Here is a 27,967-nt window from a genome sequence, read left to right on the forward strand (position 1 = left end):
ATACATATGAGACCTGTACTAATATGTTGATGTCGAATAAAATCTATAAAAATTGTTAATGAAAAAAAAGAAATGACCAACTAGCACACCTGGAGATCAATTCACAAATTTGTATAGTTTCTGGCTTCAGGACAACTACAACAGAGAGACAGGATTATCTGTGCAGTAAATCTATTTTCCTTAGGTTTCTGGCTTCCCACGACTGAGGATTTGGTTAAGATTGCCATTTAATTCTATTTTTTATCAATATCAAAGAAAATTCCATATAGAAAAGGTCACCTACCTGCAACCCTTTCTCTACATTTTGGGTAGTCTGTTCTGCATCCCTGAGAACCAGAGGACTAGTATGATTGCGGGTTTAGGCATTTCTATGCCCATTGAAAACGAACTACGTAGTTACTTTGCAGTCAATGCTGGGACAGTTCAGCATATGGATTCCTTAAAGACAGAGGCCCTCATTCTGACCCTGGCGGTCTTTGACCGCCAGGGCGGAGGACCGCGGGAGCACCGCCGACAAGCCGGCGGTGCTTCAATGGGGATTCCGACCGCGGCGGTAAAGCCGCGGTCGGACCGGCACCACTGGCGGGGTCCCGCCAGTGTACCGCGGCCCCATTGAATCCTCCGCGGCGGCGCAGCTTGCTGCACCGCCGCGGGGATTCTGACCCCCCCTACCGCCATCCAGATCCCGGCGGTCGGACCGCCGAGATCCGGATGGCGGTAGGGGGGGTCGCGGGGCCCCTGGGGGCCCCTGCAGTGCCCATGCCACTGGCATGGGCATTGCAGGGGCCCCCGTAAGAGGGCCCCTACATGTATTTCACTGTCTGCTGCGCAGACAGTGAAATACGCGACGGGTGCAACTGCACCCGTCGCACAGCTTCCACTCCGCCGGCTCGATTCCGAGCCGGCTTCATCGTGGAAGCGTCTTTCCCGCTGGGCTGGCTGGCGGTCTGAACGAGACCGCCCGCCAGCCCAGCGGGAAAGTCAGAATTACCGCCGCGGTCTTTCGACCGCGGAACGGTAACCTGACGGCGGGACTTTGGCGGGCGGCCTCCGCCGCCCGCCAAGGTCAGAATGAGGGCCAGAGTGTCAGGTTTCTTGTCATTAACAGCACCAGCAAGGAAGCATCATTTCTGTCTTTCCTGTGCAGTTTAAAATGGTGTGGTGTTGTTAATCTAATGTACTTTTCCATGACTGGTTGGCTTTAAATTGTCTACTTTAAAAAGATCGGAAAATGTTCCCTCCTAAAGACACTTTTAACTTAAATGATTTTTAAATGAGGAAAGCTGTGCTCTAGGGTTCTGCAAATGAGTAGAGTTTCTTTTATTCTTTGTGGGTATCATAAAAAATCCCATTAAAGAGAAATGCTTTTGTAACAATCCTTTATGTTGGTGAATGCAAGATGTAGTCTATTTCCAAGCTTATTGTTTTCCACGAACCTAAACAAATATAAAGATCACAGCCATCGGACGACCTTTATGTAAAAAAACTGAAAACCACTTGGAGAGGAACTGTACAAACCGACTAAATGTGTAGGCACTTATAAAAGCGCTAGGAACCACCACCAGAGGAAAGGGGAAGGAAAATGCATAGAAGTGGGATAGATGTCTGAAAGCATACGACTAACTTGATTGCAAAAAGTACGCCAAGTAATTAATTGATATGGAACTGTCAATTATCTTGTCATTTTTATGATTATTTAGGACGTCTTCATACCCCCTTGGGTTAGATCTATTTGCAATAAGCATTATGCATGATTTAGCTTGTATATACTCATTTCTGTATATATGCAGCTTGGCATTTTATTATGCCACAAATTATCGATAATAAAGTTCAAATAAGCAATTATTTCATAAGCCAATCACTCCTCTTAGCAATCACTTGCCTGGAGGTGGCAAATAAAGCAAAGGTAATTCTTTCATGTGCATTCTAGTCATTACATTATAATCTGCGTCCCAGCTCACCTGCAACTTGTCTTTCCCATCTGAGCTTGTACCTGCATGAGTGACAGAAAAAGAGAAACTGAGAGGGGGGCAGAGTGGGACGTAAGTCCCACACAAAGACATACAATGAGGATAAAATATAACAGAATTAAGAGTTTTTGACCAATTGCATTAAGCTAAAGGAACGCCATTATGCATGATTCACAAGTCTTATTGTTCTGTTTTACTTGTAAGAACATGATGTACTGAGAGACAAAGCTACGAGCACTCACACTTACCTTTCCAGTTGATTTTTATATATATATATATATATATATATATATATATATATATATATATATATATATATATATATATATATATGTTCTCTAGTTGGCAGGGGTATGCATCCTGTCCAAGTAGGGACCACAATCCTAGTCAGGGTAAGTCAGACACCCTAAATTACCCTGTGCTTACCCTCTGGTAGTTGGCACAGGGCAGTCAGCCAGCAAAAATGAAGTCAGCAAAACAGGAGTTCAGAAGGTAAAACAATCAGGGGAAGTCACACCACTGATGCCAGGTCTAGCACGTCTCCCCCCAACTGAAAGTGGGGAGAGCTATCCAACCCCTTGGGAGTTCTCTTCACTAAGGCAGAAGAACCTGGAGAGACCCTCAGCACTGGCATGGTATTCTACCATAAAGTCCATTCCCTGTTGAGAGATGGACCACCTCAACAGTTTGGGATTCTCACCCATCATCTGCATTAACCATCTGAGGGGCCTGTGGTCTGTCTGAACCTAGCAGTGAGTGCCAAACAGGTTTTGCCTTAGCTTCTAGCTTCTTCAGTGCCTAGACCACAGCAAAGGCTTCCCTTTCAATTGCCCCCACCTCTGTTCCCTGGGAAGCAGCCTCCTACTGATGAAGTTTACAGGTTGATCCAGGCCCTCTTCATTTACCTGTGAGAGCACAGCCCTTATGCCTTGCTCTGAGGTGTCTGTCTGCACAACTAACTCTTGGGAGAAATTGGGCCTTGAGCACGTGTGCCGTGCCCATGGCTTCTTTCAGGGTGTCAAAAGCTTTCTGGCATGCCTCTGTCCAGATCACCTGACATGGCTACTTCTTGGAAATCTGCTCTGTCAAGGAGGCAACAATGATGCCATAGCCCTTGATGAATCTCCTGTAGTATCCAGTGAGGCATAGGAAGGCTTTTACTTTGGCTGGGTCTTGGGGTGTTGCCCAGAATGATGTCAATTTTGGGCTGCACAGGCTACACCTTACAACCGCTACTTGGTGTCCTAAGTAGACCATAGATCCCTGCCCTATCTAGCATTTACTGGACTTCATAGTCGGGCTGCCCTCTGCAGACCCTGAAGCACTTCCTTAAGGTGGCGCAGGTGGTCCTCCCAGCTATAAGGGAAGACCACAATGTCATCTAGTAAGGTGCCACTGAAATTCTCCAGTCCAGCTAACACCTGGTTGACCAACCTTTGGAAGGTGGTAGGGGCGTTCTTTAACTCAAAGGCCATGAACTAGAACTGGAAGAGCCCTTCTAGTGTGGCGCATGCAGACTCTCTTTTGCCCCCTTAGGGCAATCTGCCAGTAACCGGACATTAGACAAACATGCTGAGGTACTTGGCAGCTCCAAACCCATCAGTAAGCTCATCAGCTCTGGGGATGGCTGTGCATCAGTCCTAATGTCTGCACTGAGCCCATGGTAGTCCACACAGAACTGGATTTCAGGTATGACATCTGGCAGGGCAGCCATTGAGACCAGCACCACTGAGCTGGACCTAGAACTGTTAGAGGGCTCAGTAAATCCTAGTGCCAATATTTTAGAGACCTCCTCCTTAATGTTAGCCCTCATTGTATCAGACAACCTGTTGTAATGCTATTTGAATTTATCCACCAGCTTCATCTTGACCACTGACTCCATTTTGTGCTTAGCTTAGCTTCACACACCGTCACATTAGTGGTGCAGGTATTCTGCCAAGCACAGCTTGTGCAACGTGTTTTCGCTATTTCTCACCAAGGATGGGCACATAATATGGGGGAGTATCAGTGATAAAATGTACCAGGCTGAGAATGTTTATGGTAAGGTAGGGAACAGCTCGGCCTTGAAAAAAGACCATGAGAGTTAGCTAGTCTCTAGCTTGTTTCTTTTCAACACTGACCTGGTACAGAGAGCATCGCCTGAACAACAACTTACTGTATAGGAGGGGGAGTTTATAGAATTTTCCTCTCCAGTTTGTTTAAAGGATATAAGGAGAGGATGCTTGATGGCTGAAACTAGACGGAACTCATTCTGAGGAGGGATGCCTTGCTCAGAATCCCATTGTGGGTAGTTCTCTCTCTTTCCGGTCGTCTGGGTTCCACGACTTGAAGCTGACAGACAAAGAAATAATGTCAAGCCCCATGGTGATGCATTTTTAATTCTTATTTTTAGCTTTGCGTTGTGCATGTATGAATACAATATGTAGTGTATATATATATATATATATATATATATATATATATATATATATTTGCAGCTATATGGAAATTAAGCGCTCCAGTTCAGGAAGTTATTTATATGGAACTGTGCATTATGGGAGTTGGGTCTAGGTACAGAAGAGTGTCCCTACCCTCAGTAGTAATATGCCTCCACACACTAGCTCCCAAATCCTTCTCAGGGACACCGTGTATCTGTAGAACAATCTCATAGGCATCAATCTATCTGGCTATGTCATCTCCCACGACAAAGTAAGACACCAGACCCTTAGGCATGTGGACCCTTCTGTTAAAGGGCACTGAACTGTTGCCACCATCTTGGCTGGAATCAGCCCTCGTGGCTTTGATGTCCAGCTGTCTCAGACTCATCTCCTGAGCCAACATAATTTTCCTCCATGGCCAATTTAGCCAGCACCCGCTTTAAGTCTCTTTCCTTCCTCCTGTCTGCCAGCTCCTCTTCTGACAGGCTCCCAACTGAAATGCTGCTCCCTGGTCTGCGAGGAATCCCTACTCCTTGCAAGGTATCCTCCTCCTGGCCCAAGGCAGTCCCAGATTCTCCATTGAATCCTGGTCCAGCTCCTCAACACCCTCTATTTCCACATCCTCCTCCTCAGGAGTCTCATGTGCTGTATCCCTAGCTTCTATCCAGGCCCTCAGTGCCTTTTGCTGCTCCACTTTCTTGGTGAAGCCTTTGGTGGGAACCCCGAACACCTTGCAAAGATCCTTGAGCTGGGTCATTGTATATTTCTCCAGCTTGGCCAACTCAAAATCCAGGTTTGCAGGGGTAGGTGCAGTTGTGGGACTGCCAATCAGATAAATGATTTATAGAAAAGTGAAAATGCTAGTCAGGGAGAGTTGAAAAATTAAAAATGCCAATCAGATAGAGTAGAAAAATTGCCAAATGGGATCATAGACAATTGATTCAAATTGGTCTAGATGTGGGTGGTAGTGTACACCAAATTACTGTAAGGTACTGCACAAACACAAGTCCTATCCTCACAGCTCATCACCAATGATAGAAACGGGGTTTCTTGTTGGCAGAGGTATGCATCCTGTCCAAGTAGGGACCACAATCCTAGTCAGAGTAAGTCATTTACACACCCTAAATTAACCTGTGCTCAACCTCTAGAGCTTGGAACAGGCTTAAACTTAGGAGGCAGCGCTTAAATTACAATTACACTGTAAAAACATCTAAAAAATCCTTCATACCAGTTTATAAAAATAGAGAATATTTTTGCGTGTAAAATGAGACCAAAATTACCCAAATCCAATAGGTAGAGATCTTGAGATATGAATTATTAAAGAATAAACTGCAATAGTGCTTAGAAATCAATGACTCTTAAAAGCTACTTAAAGTTGCGCTACTTCGGGGTAAATCCAGAGTTCAAGCCAACCACGATAGAGGGCAGGCCACCTACAGGACCATCTAGGGCCTTCTGAAAAGTATCTTGAATGGAAGTTCACGTTGACGTCGAGGAGGTGTGGCGAAGGTGATGCCTTGGTTCTGATCCATGCAGCCAGGGGATGTGTCATCGTCGATCCCTGCAGTCGCTGATAAAATGTAATCAAGGTGCGGCATCGAAAGCTTTGCGATGAAGGCAACGCATCATTGTTGTTAAGCTGTGCAGCAGGCTATTTGAAGGTGATGCATAGGGCTGGTGGTGAGGTGTTGATCAGAAGCCATGCAGTCAGCGATGCAAAGTACTCGTCCTCAGCGGCAGAGCGATGCATGGCAATTGAGGAGGGATGCGGCGGTTCTGATCAGTGCAACCGAAGTAGTGTCGATGTTTGCAGAGAAACAGCTGCAAAGCCCAATTTCAAGATCAAGGACCGAATTGGCAGCTCTTAGCAGGACAGCACTCACAGTTGGTCCAGCAGTGGAAGGAGGGTTGAGAAAAGTCTTTCATTGCCCTGAGTCTTCAAAACAGAGGCAAGCCATCAAGCCCTTGGAGTCACTTAGGTTCTTGGAGGATGTAGAAAGGCAAGTCCTAGGCTACTAGGCCCTACCTTATGTGTGCTTACATGTACTCAAAAGGAAAGCTTGGGCCTGGCAAATGGGTGAACTTGCCAGGCCCAAATGGCAGTTTAAAACTGTAGACACAGGCTCTGCAATGGCAGGCCTGAGACATGTTTAAATAGGTACTGTAGTGAGTGTCACAATCAGTGCTACAGGCCCTCTAGTAGCATTTAATTTATAGGCCCTTCGCAGATATAGTGCACTTTACTAGGAACGTAGAAGTAAATTAAATATGCAATTGTGGATAAGCCAATGCCACCATGTTTAGAGTGCAGAGCACATCCACGTTAGCACTGGTTAGCAGTGGTAAAGTGCACAGAATCCTAAAGGCAGCAAAAATTAAGTCAGCTAAACAGGAGGAACAGGAGGTCAGAACGCAAAGAGTCAGGGGACACCACACCAAGGATGCCAAGATATATATATATATATATTTAAAAAAAAGGGGATTTCTCTTTCTCTTTCACTTTGTCAAGAGAAAAGAACCGCACTCCGAAGATGCTTCTCCTTGGGGGGTTTGTTTTGGCCTATATGTTAGTAAAGAGAAAAGAGAAGAAAACATTTTTCCATTTTTTTATTTCTGAGGGAAGAATAATAGGCTTTTGCTTCACCCTTCACTTTCCCTTCACCTTCTCAACCGTCATACTCTCCTCCTCTCCCTCTCCTCCTCCCCTTGTTCTTTCTTTCTCACCTCCTCTCTATGTCTTTCTTAGTTATTATTATGATGGACATATACATATTTTTGGCGCCAAAAATAGAAGTTTATTGCAGTAATAACATCAAAATAGACTGACATCAGAGGTGTAGGATTAAGTGTGGGCCATTGTTAAAATAGATTTTTGGGGATTGTGCTATTATAGGCAAGAAATGAATATGATCCTTATTCTATTAATTAAAAATTAATGAGGCTCCATGCAGTATGTTAAAACACCTCTAGAACTGCTCTAATATTGTTTTTCAATCAATTTAAGAAACAAAATTTCAAATAATGCATGTTAAAATAATTTAATTTATTTGACGAGATGTTATAAACTACATCTACCAGAAGACATAGCAAATGGGAAATTGAGGAGACAAACATCTCGGATTTTTGTAACAATATTATTGTTGGTTGAAGAACATTAGTAAAAAAAGTTTTTGTTTTTTCTTGCTAAAGTGTATATATTTTGTGATGTTAAGGAGCATTTTTTGATTTTTTGATGTTTGGGTGCAATTTTAGTAGTATTTTTTCTGTTGAGTCTAGATAGTTTATTTAAAGCGCTAAATGAGTACACAGGAAACACCTGTGAACAAGGTCCGGTGTGACCGAAACGCGTCAGGGGATTCCTGTCTTGTTTGTTTGTAATCCCACAAATGGAATAAAAGTTTAATTATTAATTGCACAACGACGGAGTGCGGTTCTTTTCTCTTGACAAAGTGAAAGAGAAATCCCCTTTTTTTTAAATACGGACGTCCTGCCTTCAATCAGCACCACCGGTGAAATATGTGCGCCACAACACGCTTGTCAGGACAATTCTCCTCTTTTTATATATATATATATATATATATATATATATATATATATATATATATATATATATATATATACATACATATGAGAAATTGGGTTTTTGGTTGACTGGGGTGTGAGCCCTGGTCAAGCAGCAATCGCAATTCTTGTCAGGGTAAGGCACTAGCGACCTCCACTCCATATTAACCTGTGCTCATCCTCTGGTAGCTTGGCACAGAGCAGTCAGGCTGAACTTGAAGGCAGTGTTAAAGGCAGTGTGTAAAATATCTGTGCAACACTTCAAATAGTAAAACAGTAAAAACATCACATAAAAAGGATCTCACACCAGGTTAGGAAACTAGTTAGTAATTTACTAAATAAAACAAGACCAAAACAACAAATATCTAATAAGTAGAACTTGAGTTATGAATTTTTAAAGAATAAACTGTAAAATAGTGCTTAGGCAAGAAGCACCAACCAGGATATTGTCGCACTTGATTGGGACAAAGTAAAAAGTTCAGGCAGACCATGATGGAGCGCAGGCTGGCTACAGGGACCCAGTTAGTCCTGCTAAACAAAAGTACCTTGAATCTTAGTTTCAGAGCATTGAGTGGACCCAAGACGAAGATGCGTCACGCAATAGATGTGATGCGCTGGTTCCGAGATGCGGCAAGGGTATGGTGAAAGGTCTTGTTGCAGCAGTGTTGAGGATCCTGTAGACGGGGCTTGAAATGCCAAGACCAATGTCGGGGATGAGCTGAGCAGCCGAGGCAATGAGTCTGTTCTGATGGCCAATGAAGCTGCAATGCAGAGCTTTGGGGTCGTCTTCGAGGCTGCCGACGACAAGGGGTATGAGGACCTGCTCCAGGAAAGCATTGAGCAGTGGTGGTTCTGAAAGTGATGACTCAAACCCAAGATGCAGGGTGCAGCAGCAATGTTGAATCAGTTCCGAACCATGCAGTAGCAGTGATGAATCTGTTCTGCTCCTTGCATCAGTAGCAATGCATCGGTTCTGCTCCCAAAGCTGAGGATGTGTTGGTTCTGCTGGAGGCAACACCTTGGGCCCACTTCCAAGGGTCCAGGTCTGGGGTGGTCCCAATTTGCAGGGCAGACTCACAGATGGCAGAGTCCAGGTGCAGAAGCAGGGTGGTTGGAATTAATTTATGTCCCAGAGGCTTCAGATTAGGAGGCCAGCCACCTAGCTCTTGCAGTCACACTGGGTCTGGGTTGGAGAGATGCAAGTCCAATCCTCTCACTCCCAGGTAAGAGGACAGCAGGAAACAGGTCAGCACAGCAAATCAGGAGCCTAGCAGAGTGCAGTCCTGCAGAGTGGCAGTCCTTCAACAGCACAGCAGTCCTTCTTACTGGCAGAATATCCACAGGTCCAGACATGCGCTGAAGTAGTGGTGTCTAAGGTCCAGTTCTTATACCCACTAATTCCTTTGATGGGAGGGAGACGTCAAAGACATGCCTTTGAAGTGCACAGTTGTCCTGCCCTGCCTCCAGACTCACTGCAGGAGGGTATGCAGCCCTTTGTGTGTGGACAGGACACAGCCTATTCAGGTGTAAGTGTGCCTGTGCCCAGCTCTTCTCACCTATCCTGCCCAGAATGGCCCATCAAGGCACATCAAGTCACACCTAAACTCCCATTGTGTATGACTGTCTAGGGTACACACAAAGCACAGTTGTCATGAACCAGACAAGTGATCAGAGACAGGCTGCAGGTACCAAATGGCTAAGGCAAAAAATGGCAAGTTAAAATTGGCATTTTCTTGCCAACTGCCAATTTCTAAAAGTGGCATTTTCAGAAATGCAATGTAAAATTCGACTTCACCATAAGTTAGAGTTTCAAATTGTGATTCCAGAGACACCAAACTTGGGGATGGGGTGTGGGGGTTACCACTTCCCATTTGGAAATTATGCTTATAAAATGTACTAAGGTAACACCACAGTTAAACTATGGAAAAGACAGGCCTTGCAGTGGTGAAAAACAAATTTAAGGGTTTTTCACCTACAGGACATGTGTAAATATAAAGTACATGTCTGGCTTTTAAATACACTGCACCCAGCCCTCTGGACTGTCCAGGGCCTACCCAAGGGGTGACTTATATACATTAAAAACAAAGGCTTGTGCCTGGTAAACTGTTTACTTTGCCAGGTTGATATGGCAGTTTAGAACAGCACACACAGTCTCTGCAGTGGCAGGCCTGAGACATGTGTTCCTGCACTTGTTTTTCTTTCAACCCCGGGTGGGCCAGGTCCAGGGAATACTTAAATATAAAAAAAGGGGAGGGGTGCATGCGGCACCCTTCCTCAAGGCCAATTTTAGACCCTGGGACCGCCACACCCCCCAGGCTTTATGCGATCATTAAATAGGAAGATGCATCACAGCCCCCCTCTGTGGGCCCTTAAGGGCCCAGGGGACCGCCACCTTCCTGGGGCATGCCATGTAAATAAGAGGAGGGGGTGCGTGGACCACCCTGCATTAAAAATTTACCTGGGGACCGCCACCTCCCCGGGGCATGGTCAAATTAAAAGTGGGAGGTGGGGCCACATAGCCCCCCTTCTCAGGGCTTCTTTGGCACCAAAGACCACCACTCCTCAAGGCCAGCTCCCTATCTCCGGAGGTATCCACCATCACAAGATAGCAGTTTGCTTTTGCTTGAATGGAGCTTTGACAGCTCCCACCAAGCAAGACCAAACTGTAAGTCCACTCCCATCGGGCAGGAGCAGGAAAACTGCTCTTGCTTGCTGGGAGCGGACTTTTCATCTTATTTCCTGCCTGCTGTCAAGTGGGTTAAGAAACAGATGAAAGAATGTCTCTCACACATAGAGAGCAGCATCTTTAGATGCTTCCTCTGTGCAGGAGCAAAGCAGGGACCACTGGATCATTGAGGCTCCTTCCGCAGTCCATAGGAGAAATGTTCTTAATGCAGAGGAATATCAGCATATCTCCACCAAACAAAGAAGCACTTACAGCGCATAATTAGGAGGAAGAACCCTTGTTTGGTGTGTCGCGTGGGCTCTCATTATCCTAAATGAGACTCCTGGATTTCTAGGCAGCAGAATCGATAACGGTGTGGGAAACTCAGTCTGACCCACGTGTAAGGAACTCTGTCACCCTAAATCCAGTTTTTGCTCCGGCTAACTAGCAGTGCCTCATTTCTCCCACGGGGAAGAGATGATTGGGCAGCCGAGCGCATGACATCTTTGGAACTTCTCAGGGAAGTCGTGGTCACTCAGAACCAAACCAACTCTCTCATTTACAGTATGATCTCATATACAAATGACAAAGGCAGTATAAGTTTTATATAATGTTTTAATAAAACGACTGTATTTTAGATAATAAGGCGTGAGCCGCAATAACCAGAACCATACAACACAGTAGGATTGAAATAGTCACTAGGAGAGTAAAACATAAGAACAAAGCTATCATCGTGTCTAATAGTTTCTACTCTCCCTCTGCTTGTTCTATTTCGAGCACAGCATGTTAAGCTTCTAACTTGCCTTTCTGAGTCACTGGGGAGACATCAGCCCTCATACCTGAGCAAAGGCCTGTGATCTTGGTTCAGCATCTGCAACGAGTCAGTCAGCGTCTAGTTGTGGTTCCCTGGTCGGAATCTCCCTCTTGCGTGTATTGGGACAAAAAAGTGTTTTTATAACTAACATGTCAGCGTGATCACAAAATGTCCCTACGCAGAAATGCCAAAGACTAAACTCCTACCACGTCTATCGGCAATGTACCAGACTGTATCCTTGACTGAAGCACAGAGTGAATGTGTTATGGAGAACTCCAGTGCTGAAGTAGGCTAAACAGTGTGATATGAATATAAAACAAGACCGTAGAACTGGCTATTTGAAAAATAACAGTACGAAGCCTAATAAAAAATATTTAGAGCAAAGTGCACAGAGGCTCTAAGCTGCAAGCAAATGAATAAAATATATCCAGGGCAAAGTGCACAAAGGCCTAAAGCCTGAAAGCTAATGCGCAAAGGATACGTAAAACTAACCACACTACACCCTCCCCTTGTCGGTAGCAAGTGGTTCCAATAACATAAAAGAATGCCCCAGATATAAACAATACCTAAAATATATATTTCGACAAGGTCAGAAGACAACAAAGTCATAAATTTAGGAAACAAGTGACGATAAAGGCAAATTCAATATAGCGTCAATTTTGTAGGAGAAAAAAAAAATCCAATTGTCAGACAGAAGCAACAGAACGTAGGAGCTCCTCCACCTCGATATATGTCAATATCGGAAGATCCACGCCACAAAGTACCATGGAGCAGGTGTGTTCCAAAGCCCCAAAACCATTCAGGGCGGCACCCTGTGCAGGGCCTATGAATGAGACAATACCATCTTACTCCAGGAAGGGAATCTCATAAACTGCCTCACGAAGCAAATGCAACCGTAGTGCACAAGTCTGGGAATGAACCCTAATCGGGAACATCAACAGATCAGTTTCGACCATCGGAGGGTGCTGCAGTGAGAGACAGAAAGCAAGTGCATGTTCAAACGAGCACCAAAGGCACCGAAACACGGGTTGCACACAATCCAAAACTGGTCAGAATGACAGAGACCAGTCACACTCCAAATGTCCCAGGAGTGTCGCTCCAAAATGCTGCATCATGCGTTCACGACACAGCTGCACTGACGGGAGCAGCAACACAGGATCTCGTCGTGGCGGGACAGCCATTGCGAAAAAATAGCAACAATAGCAAGACTCCAGCAAACAAAGCCAAAGTAATCGGGAAACCCCCCAAAATGCTTCCGAAAATAGAGTGTATAGCCGAAGGTATCAAACCGAATATGGAAGAGAAGGTGTGAGCAAAACCAACACCAACGGCTTTGAAAAAATGTGCAATTCCAGCAGTGCTGGACGCATTAAATATACGTCCCACAAGTTCATTAAAGTGACTCGGAAAGTTAGTATTCAAAAGGGACTGTATTTCCGCTGATGACTTTGCCACTTGTAGTGCGTAGGTCTCGCTAGCAGATGTAAGGGCCACATGCTTTTGAAACAATAAAGCCTTCAGTCTACTCAACTTGTCGAAATTAACCTTGGAAGTAGCAATATGAGGCCAGATGTCCGCTACCTTCCTAATGTGAGTGGGGGGAAACAACACATTCCCGCAGCACGTAACGGCCTTGGTGACAACGACAACGTAAACTATTCCGGCACGCATGCCACAGCAGCGTTCGCTGTTAAGAACAATGTAACTGCCGTTAGAAAGCACCTGGAAAGTGTTTTTAATAACCGGGACTGGAACTCCCTTCAGATAACAAGCTAAGTTAGCAATCGAAGCGTTACACACTCCGTGCAAGGACAGCTGTTTACAAACCATGGAATGGCTGACAGAAGTTTCGCATTCACTACCGCTAAGAAAAACCTCCCTCAAACCATTAATACATCTGTATAAAAAGGGAAGCTCCCACACCTCGTGTATGTAACTGTCTCCCAACCGTTCATATCTACCCACCGGAATGTGCTTCAAACAAGAAGTAAATTGCAAAGTGGAGATAGGCAGATTAATAACCCCATGAATCAACCAATCAGCTGACGGAATCTCAGAAACCGTGAAAGGCAGTTTCACCAATTTTTCAATATTCAACATGACATACGTTGCTTCCTTTTTAGTCATTAGCTGTTGTTGACGAGTTAAATTAAAGGAGACAAAGATCTCTCTGGCACGAATGTGCTGCCACGGAACGCGACCTGCCTTCAAGGTCTGAAGAGTCCAACCCAGCTGCATGATGGACCACGTCTGACTCTGCCCATGATATAAAGAAGACATATCTGATTTAATAATGTCTATAGCAGAGGAAACGATGCTGTCAATTGTGTAAACACGGTCAGAAAGGGTATGCATGCCATTATCTACAACAGACAAAGCCTGCATCAGGTTTTCCTGATCAATTTGCCTCAACCGGGCCGCTGCCTCCTGCTATGAAAGCTTCCAAATCTCATTGTATACTTCGTATAAAAATCGTTTCTTCTGTGGTACCTTAGGTCCTGACAAAAAATCTTGTAAGTCAGTATCATTAGACAGTAACGTGAGATGTGATTTAACTGCATCCAGCGTGGACGACTTCAACCATTGCTGACAAAGCTTTCCCACTCTGTATGTAGTTATAATATCAGCATGTTCTGGTGAAATGTAACGAGGGTCTGCCCTACTAGTCCTGAAACCCCCTGAAGAGGTGACAAAACGTTGATGACACCTATTAGTGTCTACAGGCCATAATAACCACCCACCCGGATGTACCAATGAAGTGTTAAGCGTACCATTCTGGACCCAGTGTGTAAACTCACTAAACGTAGCATTAACATATCGCTGCCAATTGTTTAATTTGGAAGGGACAGGTATACTAGGCAAATTTAACTCTCTAATCGTAGCCAAGCCCAAACAGCTAGTCTGTTGTACTGTGTCATTGAGGAAAATCATCTGCAGAGGGATAATACATGCTCTAAATAATGTGTCCCTGCCTTGCATTTGCCAATTTTTCGTTCCCCAGACACTTTTCAAATCAACAGTCTTAAACCAATATTCGTACCCCTCAACCGAAAGTTTAGACACAAACAAATTTGAATACAGTAATTTAGTATCGGTCAATAACATTTACTTGTTAGCATACGGAGTAACTTTAAAATAGTAAGACTTAGCAGTTTGTTGATTATGCCCAGAAAAATATGCAAATTTATCATAATACGTTTTTGAACTCCCTTGTGGAGGAGTTGGCAATGTTCCCATTGCACATAATCAAATATGGACTTAGGGCTACTTGCTTTATGAATAAAGTTGTATCCATAATAGTTGTAGCAAAACATGTCACCATGATTATCTCTAAATAGGTAAGCATCTTCATCGTCATAGACAGTATAATATTGCAAATCTGTCAGCATAGAATCTACTGTCTTCACATCCCAATCATCAGAAACAATGCCTGGTATAACAATATCATTCATTAATAACTTGAGGACATACGGTATTTGAATCAATTCAGTGGGACCATATATATCAAACATTACTGTATCCCACACAATCCCATCCGGAATCGGTATTGCAGAAATGTTTACAGTGGACAAGTCTCTTCGAACCATATGAGACAAAAAATTTGGTTTTAACACAGTCTCCACGTGCCCAATGTCAGATCGTTCAGGAAGAAAATGACCATGTATTACTAGGAAAAAAGTAACCACAAATCCCAACCACAAAAAAAGAGTCATTACAGCCATAAAAAGCCACAAATAGTTCCAAGGAAAAACAAAATATGTGCGTTTAAGCCAACACAGCAGCTTACATGGACCTCGGACTGAAGACATTAAGGACGAGGAGCCGGACACTGCATCATCAGTGTCGTTGAAGCAGCCAGAGGCAGTTCTTGCAAAAGGTGCAACTGTGAACAAAGAAGCAGATGGAGGCTCTCGCCAAGGCACGCTATAAACCACATGTTCAGAAACATCAGTAGAACGTACAGCAACTTGATCAAAAGATTCCATATTAATCGTCGTCTGTGGAACAATCACAAGATCATCTTCCACCTTCCCCAAGCTCGGAGAGGAAACAGCGTCGGTGTAAATCACCTGCAGCGGGACCTCTTCCCCAGGAGTGAGAGGGATTACGGAACTACTGGGTGTCCCTCTTGGTCTGCTGTGCAGAATCGGCCACATGTTGTAACTTGACATTATCAATGGAAACAAGGCGATTTCCTTTGGCCCCTTGCAGCGGCAGTAAAATCACAGTTCTCGTGCCGCTAACCCCTAACACAGGGACAGGTGCTCGATAAGAAGGTCCAAATTCTTTCTTTACTGCGACCTTTTCACGCACTAGATCCCCAAACCTGGGTATCCAACCAGAAGGAGTCACTGGCTCATCCTTAATTCCTGAGCAGGCAGCACTTGCAGAAGAGTTATCTTCACGGAAGTGTTGTAAATCCATCAAAACAGTGACACGATCATTTATGTCGAAGGGCGTATCTGCCGCCTCCACACCAGGACCATCTAGATCAGGAACATACATTTGTGTTCCAAACAGGCACTCATATGAAGTACGACCCCCCCAGTGACCTTCTAGGCAAGTTATTAAGTGCCCTCTGTACTCCATACAGGTGGGCTAGCCAACCACGACCCGTACCTATAACTCTGGCCGTTAAGGATTGCTTTAAGTCACGATTTAAACGCTCCATGACAGAATTTCCCTCGGGATGAAATGGAGACGAGAATTGGAGTTGGACCCCCAACGAAGCCATGGTGTCCCTGAATGCCTTAGAGACAAATGCAGGGCCCTGGTCCGAATGAAAAGCCGCAACTGCAAATGTATCGACAAAGATGCGCAAATCTTTAATAACAGTTCGAGCGTCAGCCGAGCGCTGTGGCCAGACCCACACAAATCTGGAGCCCGAATCTACAGCAACCAAAATATATTTGTATGCACTTTCTGGTGTCAGCTGACCACAATGATCCAAGTACACACACTGTAAAGGTTTATTTGAAATCAGAAGGGGCGTCTGCTGCGGGCGTCTAGCCGACGAAGCTTTAATTTGTTGACAAACATCACAACAAAGGACATACTGCTTTGTCTCTTTATAGAGACCAGGCCACCAGTAACGAGCCTGTAAAAGTGAAATCGTGGCAGCCACACCAGCATGTGCAGATGCCGCCCCCTCATGTGCTGTAGAAATTAATCGAGGTCTTTCAATTTTATTGGGCATTTCACGTACACCAATGCCTGGAATATTAACAACAGCATTCAGCGCACTATTCAAGCTGTAACTATATTTAGAAGGAAATCCTTTAGGAAAGGGCGTGCCTTGAGCCGTAGCCCTTATGGCAGCCGAAATCTCTGTGTCTGGTTTGGTACTCGAACGAGTCACTGCGGCCACAGTGGCGACAGCCACTGCCGACTTCGCGGCTTCATCAGCCAAAGTATTCCCAGCAACGTGTATTCCAACGCACTGGTGTCCAAGTGTATGCACAGCATGGACCTTAGGAAGCGTCTCTTTCAGATCCGCAACCTTACCCCACAACAATTTGTGTTTAATGGTGTTGCCCTTAGAATCTCTGAACCCATTCAACTTCCAATAGTGTAGATATTCATTGAAAGGCTGTACACAGTAGTAGGAGTCACAGACCAGCAATGTCAAAATCGCCGGATCCGCGTGCTCTAACGCTAACAATAGAGCTTTGAGCTCAGCCAGCTGTGCCGTGCAATCTCCCAAGGTTTTAGTATAAGTATGTCGGGGCAGAACACTTCCCCCTCCATAGTGCCACTCACCACCGCACATGCAGCAGAACATTGTTGTTTAGTCCCAACCGCTGGTTGCGCAGAGCCATCGGTATACATGACTACCTGATATTGGTCAATAGGCAATGTGCCAGCAGGAACTGGGTACTCTATTTCATATTGAAGAAATTCTTGAGTCTGCAGTTTAGGGTCAAATATGTAATCTACATCAGTGGCTGTCAAAGATGTAGCCCATTGTATCCATCGCGGGTGTAAAGCTTCGAATTAGGAACACTCACTTTTGTAACAGCCTCTAAGGCCGGAATCGGGGAAACTACAATAATGCGCTGGCCCTGGGCAAGTGGTCTTTCTTTAATCACAGCCATCTGTACTGCAGTGAGTATTTTCTCAGTCTGTGCAAATCGTTGTTCTGCAGCAGAATACAAGTGGGACTTGTATGCAATTGGGACTGTCTCACCCACATTAAAGGAGACATATGTAAACCCAACAGCCCCAGGTATCACCCTGATGACTAAATGTGTCTTATTGTCCCGTGTGTGTAAGTGTTTAACTGCTAAGAGATCAGTCTGCAAATCCCGTAGGATATGTGTATGCTCAATCGTCCAAAATCTACTCGAAAAATTCAGGTGAATCAACTCGTATAAGGGTTTTATACGCGTAGCATAATCAGGAATGTAAGTTCTGCCAAAATTCAGAAACCCCAACAATGACTGGAGCTTCCGAACCGTATTAGGAGGCTGCAATAAAGCACATTTCTCCAAAAAATGTGGCGCTAAGCTCTTGCCCTCACTCGACAACTCATATCCCAGGAAAATGACGCTGAGGAACGCAATCTTCGATTTCTTAAAATTAAACTTATAGCCAATATCAGCAAACCCCACAACAATGCGCGATACACGCCTTAGATGTTGCAGAATCTCATCGTCTATCAGATATATGTCATCAACATATGATAACGCTTCAGGGTCCAACTCGTGCAGCATTTCACTCACATGAGCTGAAAACAGTCCTGGGCTATTCTTATACCCCTGAGGCAAACGACAAAACTTTTTCTGAGAGCCAAACGCACTGAAACTGGTATAGTCACGACTTTCGGGCGCTATATTTTGGCAGAAAAATTCATTCGAGATATCTAACGTTGTTTTGTATTTCTTACGCACTATATTATTCATAAGCGCTGCGCTATAGGAATTCTGTATTGCATATGTGCGTGTATGACCATTTAAATGTCTGTAATCCACCACTATCCTATATGAATGGTCCAGTTTAGCAACCGGAAATAAGGGATTATTCATCGGCGAGACACAGGGCTCAATTACACCCTGGTACTCCAATTGTGTAAGAATTTTCCTAACCGATGCCCTTGCCTCAAATCTGATAGGATACTGCGGCTGTGGCTGAGGTTCGCCCTTTATTGGAATTACATGATAAGGTGATTGTCTATCCCACCCCACGTTATTTCTATATAGGGCGGGAGCCTGTGCTAGAGCCCATGTTTTACTATAGGACTCCGCTAGTTCTCTTGGAACAAGTGGTGAGAAGGAAGGTGTAATAACCTCCTCCCCAACCGGACAGTCGCGAACAAAGTCAGGTGGCCAATCCTGTTCGGCCAGCAGAACATCATATGATTTTACCACATGGTCCCAAAAGATGGCGTGTACAATGGGGTCAATGTCCCCTTCTAATCGCAGAGTCACTATATATACTCTATCAGGATCAGAGACTCGCATATCCGCCGTTTCGACTTGTATGAAGTCATCAGTTGCTTTCACCTCCAGATGCTCTAGAAGACTCCGGCGAACTATTGTGACCTCTGCCGTGCTGTCTAACAGTCCCAACGCGCATGTCTTGTTCGTCAAGAGAACTCTCTTCTTGAGCGGCATGTCTAACTGAGACTGCTGCCACTTTCTTCTTTTTAAATTGCTGTTTTTGTTGCAGCGGTTTCTCTTCTTGTTTAATAGAAACCTCCGTTGAGCGTTGTGAATCCTGTCTTGGTTTCACGTACTCCGTTCTCCACTCTGACCGCCCACCTCTCTCACTTCTCTCCTCTGAGGAGTCCTGAAAGGAACGAGATTGGCGTGTATCAGTATATTGATATCTTTCAGGCGTCTTCAAATTATCCCTATTCCTGAGATTATACCTATTCTGCGGGGTCTCCGGTTGCGGAGACTGTCCCCCATCTTTCTTAGGTGTTTGCTGTTTCTTTTCCCAGCGCTTTTTAGTACCCTCAGGTTGCTGTTGTTTAGCATTGTCTTTATTATTTTTACCCTGTAATTGGGGTTTTTGCGGTCTAGCTCCTAGGCTATCGCGACCAATACTGGATTATGTCTCTGCTATTATTCTCAGAAGTTCCCGCTCCTGATTAATCAGCGGAACGTCCCGAAGACGCATTCGCACTGCTAGTGCTACTGCCTCTCCCTTGAGATTACTCAAAATAATAGAAGAAACGGCGGCAAAATTGCCCATTAACTGCATGCCCAAATATAAGGCAGGGGCAGACCCATATTCATCTTGAATTTGTTTAAGCACTTTCGGTAAATTAGCTAATGTCAGTGTACCGTGTGCCGTAGTGTAGAGCGCGGCAAACACCGTGCCCCAGGTATTACAAAGGTCCACCGGAGGAACCATCCCATACGGCAAACACATCGTCAATATTCTATGTTTATCCTGAGGTCCCGCATGGGGAAATACTGCTTCCAGCATATTAATTTTTTGCGCCAGCCAAAATGGAGTTTTCTCACGTTCAGCCGGTACCCTACCCATAACTGAGTGTACAACGGCCGGATTGATACCCGGAACCACCGCCTGTTTGTGCGCCGGAGCAGCACGCGCTGCGTTTGTATTTAGTGTCTGCATGACAAACTGGACTAACCGTCTATATGTAGCCTTTAAGTCTGTATATAAACGACGAACTTCAACCACTGTCAATTGAGCAGCCGCAGGATGAGGTGTATATGTAGCCAATAAAGGCCAGGTAGGACCATCATTACTCAGTGGACCTAACCTAACTTGTGCTACTGTGTGTGGGAGGGCGCCATCAAGCCAATTATGGTGTTCTTTATAAGATAAAGGTATCTCTAAGTATGCATAAGACCTGTATTGTCCAGGGACATTTGCAACATTGTATTCGTGAAAAGTGTTTGTACCCCCATCAACTGCTGGAAATACGACCCAAGAATAAAAAAGTTCTGTTCTATAGGCTGCATGGGCGTCCACCACAAAAGTGACCGGACCCCCCTGGACCGTCAGACCATCTGCTATCAGATGTCCTGTGAGCGGTTGTCGCATACTGATTGCTATATTCACTACATTAGGATTCGCCATTTGTAAAAAATAGCACTAGGTCAGAGAAGGCACACCAATATCGGGGTTTTCCTTTTAAAGTTCAAGCTCGAACAACCAACCACTAAATAACAGGATGTACCTATCCCGTGGTGGCGGAAACCCTCAGCCCCACGGACGTCTCCGCTTACGGAACCGAGGAGTCAAAATATATATGAGACTGAGAGAGTCAGTCGGACCTAAATATTAGAGCCAGACCAATCGTTGGCGGCGCCATGTCGCGTGGGCTCTCATTATCCTAAATGAGACTCCTGGATTTCTAGGCAGCAGGATCGATAACGACGTGGGGGACTGAGTCTGACCCACGTGTAAGGAACTCTGTCACCCTAAATCCGGTTTTTGCTCCGGCTAACTAGCAGTGCCTCATTTCTCCCACGGGGAAGAGATGATTGGGCAGCCGAGCGCATGACATCTTTGGAACTTCTCAGGGAAGTCGTGGTCACTCAGATCCAAACCAACTCTCTCATTTACAGTATGATCTCATATACAAATGACAAAGGCAGTATAAGTTTTATATAATGTTTTAATAAAACAACTGTATTTTAGATAATAAGACGTGAGCCGCAATAACCAGAACCATACAACACAGTAGGATTGAAATAGTCACTAGGAGAGTAAAACATAAGAACAAAGCTATCATCGTGTCTAATAGTTTCTACTCTCCCTCTGCTTGTTCTATTTCGAGCACAGCATGTTAAGCTTCTAACTTTCCTTTCTGAGTCACTGGGGAGACATCAGCCCTCATACCTGAGCAAAGGCCTGTGATCTTGGTTCAGCATCTGCAACGAGGCAGTCAGCGTCTAGTTGTGGTTCCCTGGTCGGAATCTCCCTCTTGCGTGTATTGGGACAAGGAAGTGTTTTTATAACTAACATGTCAGCGTGATCACAAAATGTCCCTACGCAGAAATGCCAAAGACTAAACTCCTACCACGTCTATCGGCAATGTACCAGACTGTATCCTTGACTGAAGCACAGAGTGAATGTGTTATGGAGAACTCCAGTGCTGAAGTAGGCTAAACAGTGTGATATGAATATAAAACAAGACCGTAGAACTGGCTATTTGAAAAATAACAGTACGAAGTCTAATAAAAAATATTTAGAGCAAAGTGCACAGAGGCTCTAAGCTGCAAGCAAATGAATAAAATATATCCAGGGCAAAGTGCACAAAGGCCTAAAGCCTGAAAGCTAATGTGCAAAGGATACGTAAAACTAACCACACTACAGGTGGAGATTCAGTTCTTTGTATTCTTGTCATCTTCTCTACACAAGAATTCATGTTATTGCAGATTTCTGTTTGGAAACGCTTGAGGAATCACACTGCCAAAACTAAAGACACACAAGGTCACTAGAGACATTATGTTGGGGTTCTTCACGCAGCTGTAGTGTGGAATATGCAATTTACATTTACTCAACAAGGTAGCACTTAGCAATTAGCCAGTAGAAAGCAGTCTAGTTGGGTAGACGTTTTTCTCTCTTCTTGGATAATTAAGCATGTCAGGATGCATTCTGGCACCGATGCCTATTTCAAATAAATTAATGGCCTGTTTTCCACATGGGCATGGGCCTACACTGGATTTTCACCAGCCTTTCCATAGTGCAGTACCCCCCATGGAAATCCTGGCCTAAAGTGGGGTTGTAATCAGTCAGGCAGCGCTGAGTTCAGCGGCGCTGTGGCTGGTTACAACTCTGGATGCCTTCAACCTGTCGGGAGCCATGTTTCCGGCTGGAACCGTGGGGATCTTGAGACTTTCCCCGCAGCCCCCAACATTTATTTAAAAAAATAATGAATGCTGTCCTATGTATTTATATTAAACAAACACTCAGGGCAGGATTCATTTTGGCAGGATGATCATTTCACAGAAACTAAAGATCAACAGAAAGCACTTACAGATATGAACAAGCAGGTGCCCAAGTTGAAGCTTCATTTCTGTGAAGTACTACACATCCTAATTTGTTACACAAGGTCAAGGCAAGATTGTTTTCTTTGCATTTCCACTGTAATAAGTTATCTGTAATCCTTGATCGAGGTGTTTGCATCCTTGCTTTTTTCAAAAGCAATATCTCATGTAGTGACTGTCACAAGTGGGTTCTTTCTTGCCATCTACTGCTGAGACCAGAGATCATGTTATGCCTTTTAAAAACTGCAAGTATGTAAAATGGCATAGGACATTCTGCACTTTTGGCCCCACCCCATATACATTAGTGATATGCAACGACTTCCCCCCAATTTCCCATGGAAGATGGATAGTTTTCTAAAGGACCCCGAGCGTGTTTCCCGCTAATTTTGTAGATGCAATCTTTATGCATAGGAATATGATCACATCTACACCAAACAAAGAAGCACTTCATGGGTGCATAAGGTAGGCTGCAGGACCTGGCATTTGGCTAGGCCCTGCTGCCAAACCCTTCCGCTTTTGGTTGATTATAGGGGGTTGGCCAAAGGCCGAACGTAGCGCGGGGTTGGGTAGTTATAGCACCTGCCGGTGGTGGTTGGATTAACATAAAGTAGTTAAAATTACTTTACATTAAAAAAACATAGAAATTCACAGAAAAAACAAAGTTTACAGGGGCGTTATAGTTAGAAAATAGAATTTGAAAAAAATAGAAATTCACTTAAAAAACCCAAAGGTTACAGGGAAGTTATAGTGAGGCTCACATTTCAAATGAACAAAACCATAACAAAACTAAAACTCATGTCCTAAGGTAACTATATCCGTGCCCACACCATGCACAGTTTTCTCATCAATAATTTCATTGCAAATGTACCAGTGATATTATCAATGATGGCATAGAAGACGTCATGAGTGATGTAATATATGGAGTAATCAGCAGTGCATGGCGAGGTCTTAAGTTATTATCACCTGAGATAACTATTAGTGGTGAATTTCAGTAAGTTTTTATATTTAAAACGGTATTTTAACTGACATCTTAACCTAACTATGTCACTTTAGCCTCTAGTTTATTCAGTGAATAGTTTTTTTTTTTTTTTCATGGAAGGTAATATTTTATTACCATACGTAAAGCCAGCCTCCCACCATGCACAGCCTTTGGCCCTGCGGTTGGGGGTTGGCCACAGGTCCTCCCTTAGGCAAGGCCTTGCATCTGATCCTCTGTGGGCAGCTGACTGCTCACAGACATCGAACCTTAATAGCACAAACTAAAAAAGCTACCAGTGATAGCCCTCCAGCCATCAGAAGAGACCAAGGTCAGGGGCAGCTCCTTTGGTATGGCGACACAGCGTGCCCTCCCACCCCTGGCCAAGAGCAAGGAGATTCATAATAAAACGATAGTTGCACTATCTTTTTATTTTTCATCAGCTGGCTCAGCCAGCAGTACAGGGAGGGGTGGGGCAGGGCCCCGGGAGGTGGGAAGGGGGAGGATTAGAGAGTCACCTAAGTGCGCATGTGTGTTTTGGCCGGCTGTCATAGACAAACACACATGCACACTGTGGACAGCCGGGCTGGAGAAACTGGAGAGACCCCAGAGCTGTGTCTGAGCAGCTGGCCAAGCCACGAAGACCAATCCTGATGCTGCCTTCATGCTATGTTTAGCATGAAAGCAGTGCCAGGATTGCTGGGGAGCCTGTGCTTGTGTCTCAGTGAATGCTGGGACACCGGAAGAGGTGTGAGGCTGCAAGAGACGGAGATGGCGGTAAAGTACGTTTATTTTTTATTTTTTTCCCCTCCATCCCCTCCCCCTACCCATCCCTTTGAGATGTTTGGTGGCAGCCGCTGACCCAGGTATCCAAATGCCTGAACACTTCACAATCACACATAATGAGGAACCCTTCCTTTTACATGATAACCTTAAATGCACCTTAATATTTTCTGCAACACATTCTGAGGGGCTGGGTAGGGGGCATCTGCACTGCCCATTCCATGGACATGGGCAGTGCACACCCCTGTGACCCCCAGCACTGGATTACCAACCGGTCAATGCCATTGTACAGGGGCCCCCGCACCCTCAGAATGCACACTATATGCAAAGCAGACAGTGAGCAACGAGAGGGTGCTAGGTAGGAGGGCCCCTGAACTGCCCATGCCATGGACATGGGCAGTGCATGGCCCCGCTGTGTCCCTCAGCATTAACTTACCACCAGCCTTCCCATGGCTGTGACACCACCATGGAAAAACTGGTGGTAAGCAGAATTGTTATCAGCCAGGTGGTGCTGAACTCAGTGTGGTCCTGGCTGAGTACAACTCAGACTGCATTGAACCATCATGCTGATCATGACTCCCCTTTCTGCCAGCCTTTCCATGGCTATTGCACTGCCATGGAAAGGATGGCGGAATGGGAGTGCGGGGGCCAGAGGGGGCCTCCTGCACTGCCCACAACCACGTTGCGGGCAGTGTAGGGGCCCCACATCCAACACCCTTGGAAGGGTGCTGGCTGGGTGCTTGTGTGCGACACCATTGGCCTCGGCTCCCATAGGGAGCCGAGGCCAATACTGCTGCACTGTTTCCACCGTGCTGACAGGCAGAAATATTGTAATATGATGTTTCTGCCACTCAGCCCAGCGGAAAACTCATAAAACAACGGGGTGAGGCTGTCGCTTTGACAGCAGCCTCCCACCCGCCGTAATGGCAATCTTGTGGCAGTGCTGCTGAGATCGTAATCAGGCCCTCACCCCCCGATTCACTATTTTGAAGACACCTGAGTTTGCAGATTGTACTGCTCTGGACACAGAGGCCAACTCAAATTCCAAATACCATAGTAGAATATCTATGACAGCAACATGGCTCAAGAAGCCAAATCCGTCAACACAGCAGAAAGATGGCAAAATGCCTTCCAAACCACACTAGGCAGAACCCAACCAACACTGTACAAATTTGTAGAAGCCCTACAAAAAGAACAAAGCTACCAAGTACTGTGAATGGAACAATCAGTAGCTCAAATTAAACTTAGCATTAGCAAACAAACCAATAGACTGTACTACATGCCACAACGTAAAGTAGAACTTTTTTTATTAACAAAGGAGTATGTTACTTAGAATCAACACCCAATAGCATATTATAAAACAATGCATTTACTATGCAGCACCCAATAAACTAAAAACGACCCTAGCCAGTATAACTAACATATTTTTAGCTAAGTATTACACAAATTCTTTTTATAATCCAGTCAGAAAATATACAACTAAAATTGCAAATAAGACTGATGAAAAAAATGTATGTGCATATTAATTAGTTAAGAATATAAAAAAGTCACCAAACAGGAAGCTCAAAATTACAAGTAAAATCAATTAGGAACAATTAACTACAGCATATTAAATTTAGTTTACCAAGTACAAATCACATACAATCACATACATAAAAATACATTCCCCATCCAAAACAATAACTTGAATATAGCTTTAGTGTTTTGTAGCAGCAGATCTTCTTTTGTATTAATACAGTCAAAAAGACAATCCACCAACAAATGAAAAAATAATTCCAAAAAGGCCCAAAAATTGAAAAATGAAACATACAATATAAATCTATGAAGCTATCTGAAGTCTTAATAAACCATAAAACATCCCAAAAAAATGTTAAAAAAGAAACACTCCTCGAAGCGTGAAAAATCAAAGAAAATCAAAATTAAAAAATATTAGTTTACTAGAAACCAAAATAATTAAAAAATTTTTAAAATGCAAAACCCAAACATCCACATGATACCTTCCAATCTGTAAACCTGTAAAATAAAATCCAATATGAACCCACAAAAAACAGTGTCTTCAAGCGAAACATAAAGATCAAAAACAAACTATAGAAAGGACATAACAAACTGCTGTTACATATAATACCGATACAAACTCTACCTCAGCCTAACACAAAACATTGGTAAACAAAATTACCAAAACTACGAATAAACCTTTCAGAACCCACACAACAACACTATAACTGCTATTTACTAGTACCCCACATATCCCCCTTACCTCAAAACCCCATAAAACTCTAAAAAGAAATGCCTTACCTACTCTGACTATTAGCAGCAGCACCTTCCAGTAATTAACTTCTGGGGAAATTACACAAAAATGAGACAAATAGACAACACAAGTTAAACTAGGAGTAAAATAAAATGCCTGTTAAATTAAACAAAAAAAAAAGGCCTAAAGAAAACTATGAAGATTTTAAAAAATGTTTAAAAATGTTTGAAAATGTTTACGTGATTTAAAAACTTGAGAAAAAGTGATATAATATTTTGAAACAATAATGTAAACTATAAATAAATACTACTATAAAAGATGTACTATTCTTTAATTTATACTTAAAAAATGTAAAAGTTGTTTTAAAAAAGTATGTGAAAGAATCTGTATTGATGTACAAAAAATAAATGCACCACAATGTAAAAAGAATTTTAATGTAGAAATGTATTACACTATTTAAATATGATTTGCATACTTTATTTAATAATAAAACTGTACTAAAATGGTGTTCAAATATAACCATGAGATTTTTTCTTTTATGTAAAAACTATAGGTCTCATTACGAGGCTGGCAGTCTTGAGACCCCCAGCCTCATGGTGGCAGTCAGGACTGCCACATTATGACCTTGGCAGTCAGACCGCCTGGGTTCTGCCATCTCTGCCGGGATCGGTGATCCCGATGGGATGATGGCATGTGCAGGTCGGAATCAGCCAAGGCGGCACTCCATGCAGCTCCCCTGTGACCCCCAGCACTGGATTACCACCCGGTCAATGCCATTGTACAGGGGCCCCCGCACCCTCAGAATGCACAAATGCACTGATTATGACCTGGTTTTCTGCCAGCCTTTTCATGGTGGTATTACCCCCATAAAAAGGCTGGCGGAGAACAGGCCACGGGGGGCCTTGCACTGCCCATTTGGCATGGGCAGTGCGGGGGCCTCCTGCCCAGCACCCTTGGAATGTTCACTGTCTGTTGCTGCTCGATTAAGAGCCTGCGACAATGCTGCTGCCATGGTGACCAAGGTTTCTGCCCCCAGCCCTGTGGGAAGTTGTAATGGGTCCGGCAAGGAGGTTGCCACTAAGGCGGCAACGTCCCCGTCCGAAGTTCGGCCGACGGGTCTTACCATCTGCCGAACTTCTAATTAGGCCCTATATGTTAAGACCTAACAAGACTTTTATTCATTCCAGAGAAGCTAATTTTTGCAATCTTAGAATAACAATATATAAAACAATATTTATTTAAACCCATGACTGATAGTTTTCATGCAGCTCCTTGATGCCAGTAATAGAGCACTGTGCTGTATTAGAAGTAGTCTTCAGTGGAATTTCAATTAAGCCGGAGTAATCAGAATAAATTTGGTAATTTTACATTACTCTTTGATGTGAAATTACCAATAGGTACGTAATCTCTTAATAGGGGGTGGGGGGAATCCCACCACTAGAACACATTTAGCTTGCGGCTGCTCACATTCGCTATTTGTGTCCTGATACATTTAGTGGTTTTTTAGTGCAAAATGCACCCACACATCCATGGACACAAGGGGGCATTTTTGTGCTAAGGAAT

At 44.2% G+C, this 27,967-nt stretch overlaps 1 protein-coding gene across 1 annotated transcript in view; it reads right to left on the bottom strand.

Moving 5' to 3' along the window:
- LOC138259698 (phospholipid-transporting ATPase IK-like) overlaps nucleotides 1-27,967 on the bottom strand; it is a 592,788-nt gene that overhangs the window by 265,753 nt on the left and 299,068 nt on the right. The window contains 1 exon segment of the mRNA XM_069207591.1: nucleotides 7,039-7,043. Coding sequence (XP_069063692.1) covers nucleotides 7,039-7,043 — 5 coding nt within the window.

The sequence above is a fragment of the Pleurodeles waltl genome, chromosome 9 (assembly GCF_031143425.1).
Source record: "Pleurodeles waltl isolate 20211129_DDA chromosome 9, aPleWal1.hap1.20221129, whole genome shotgun sequence".
NCBI classification, from domain to species: domain Eukaryota; kingdom Metazoa; phylum Chordata; class Amphibia; order Caudata; family Salamandridae; genus Pleurodeles; species Pleurodeles waltl.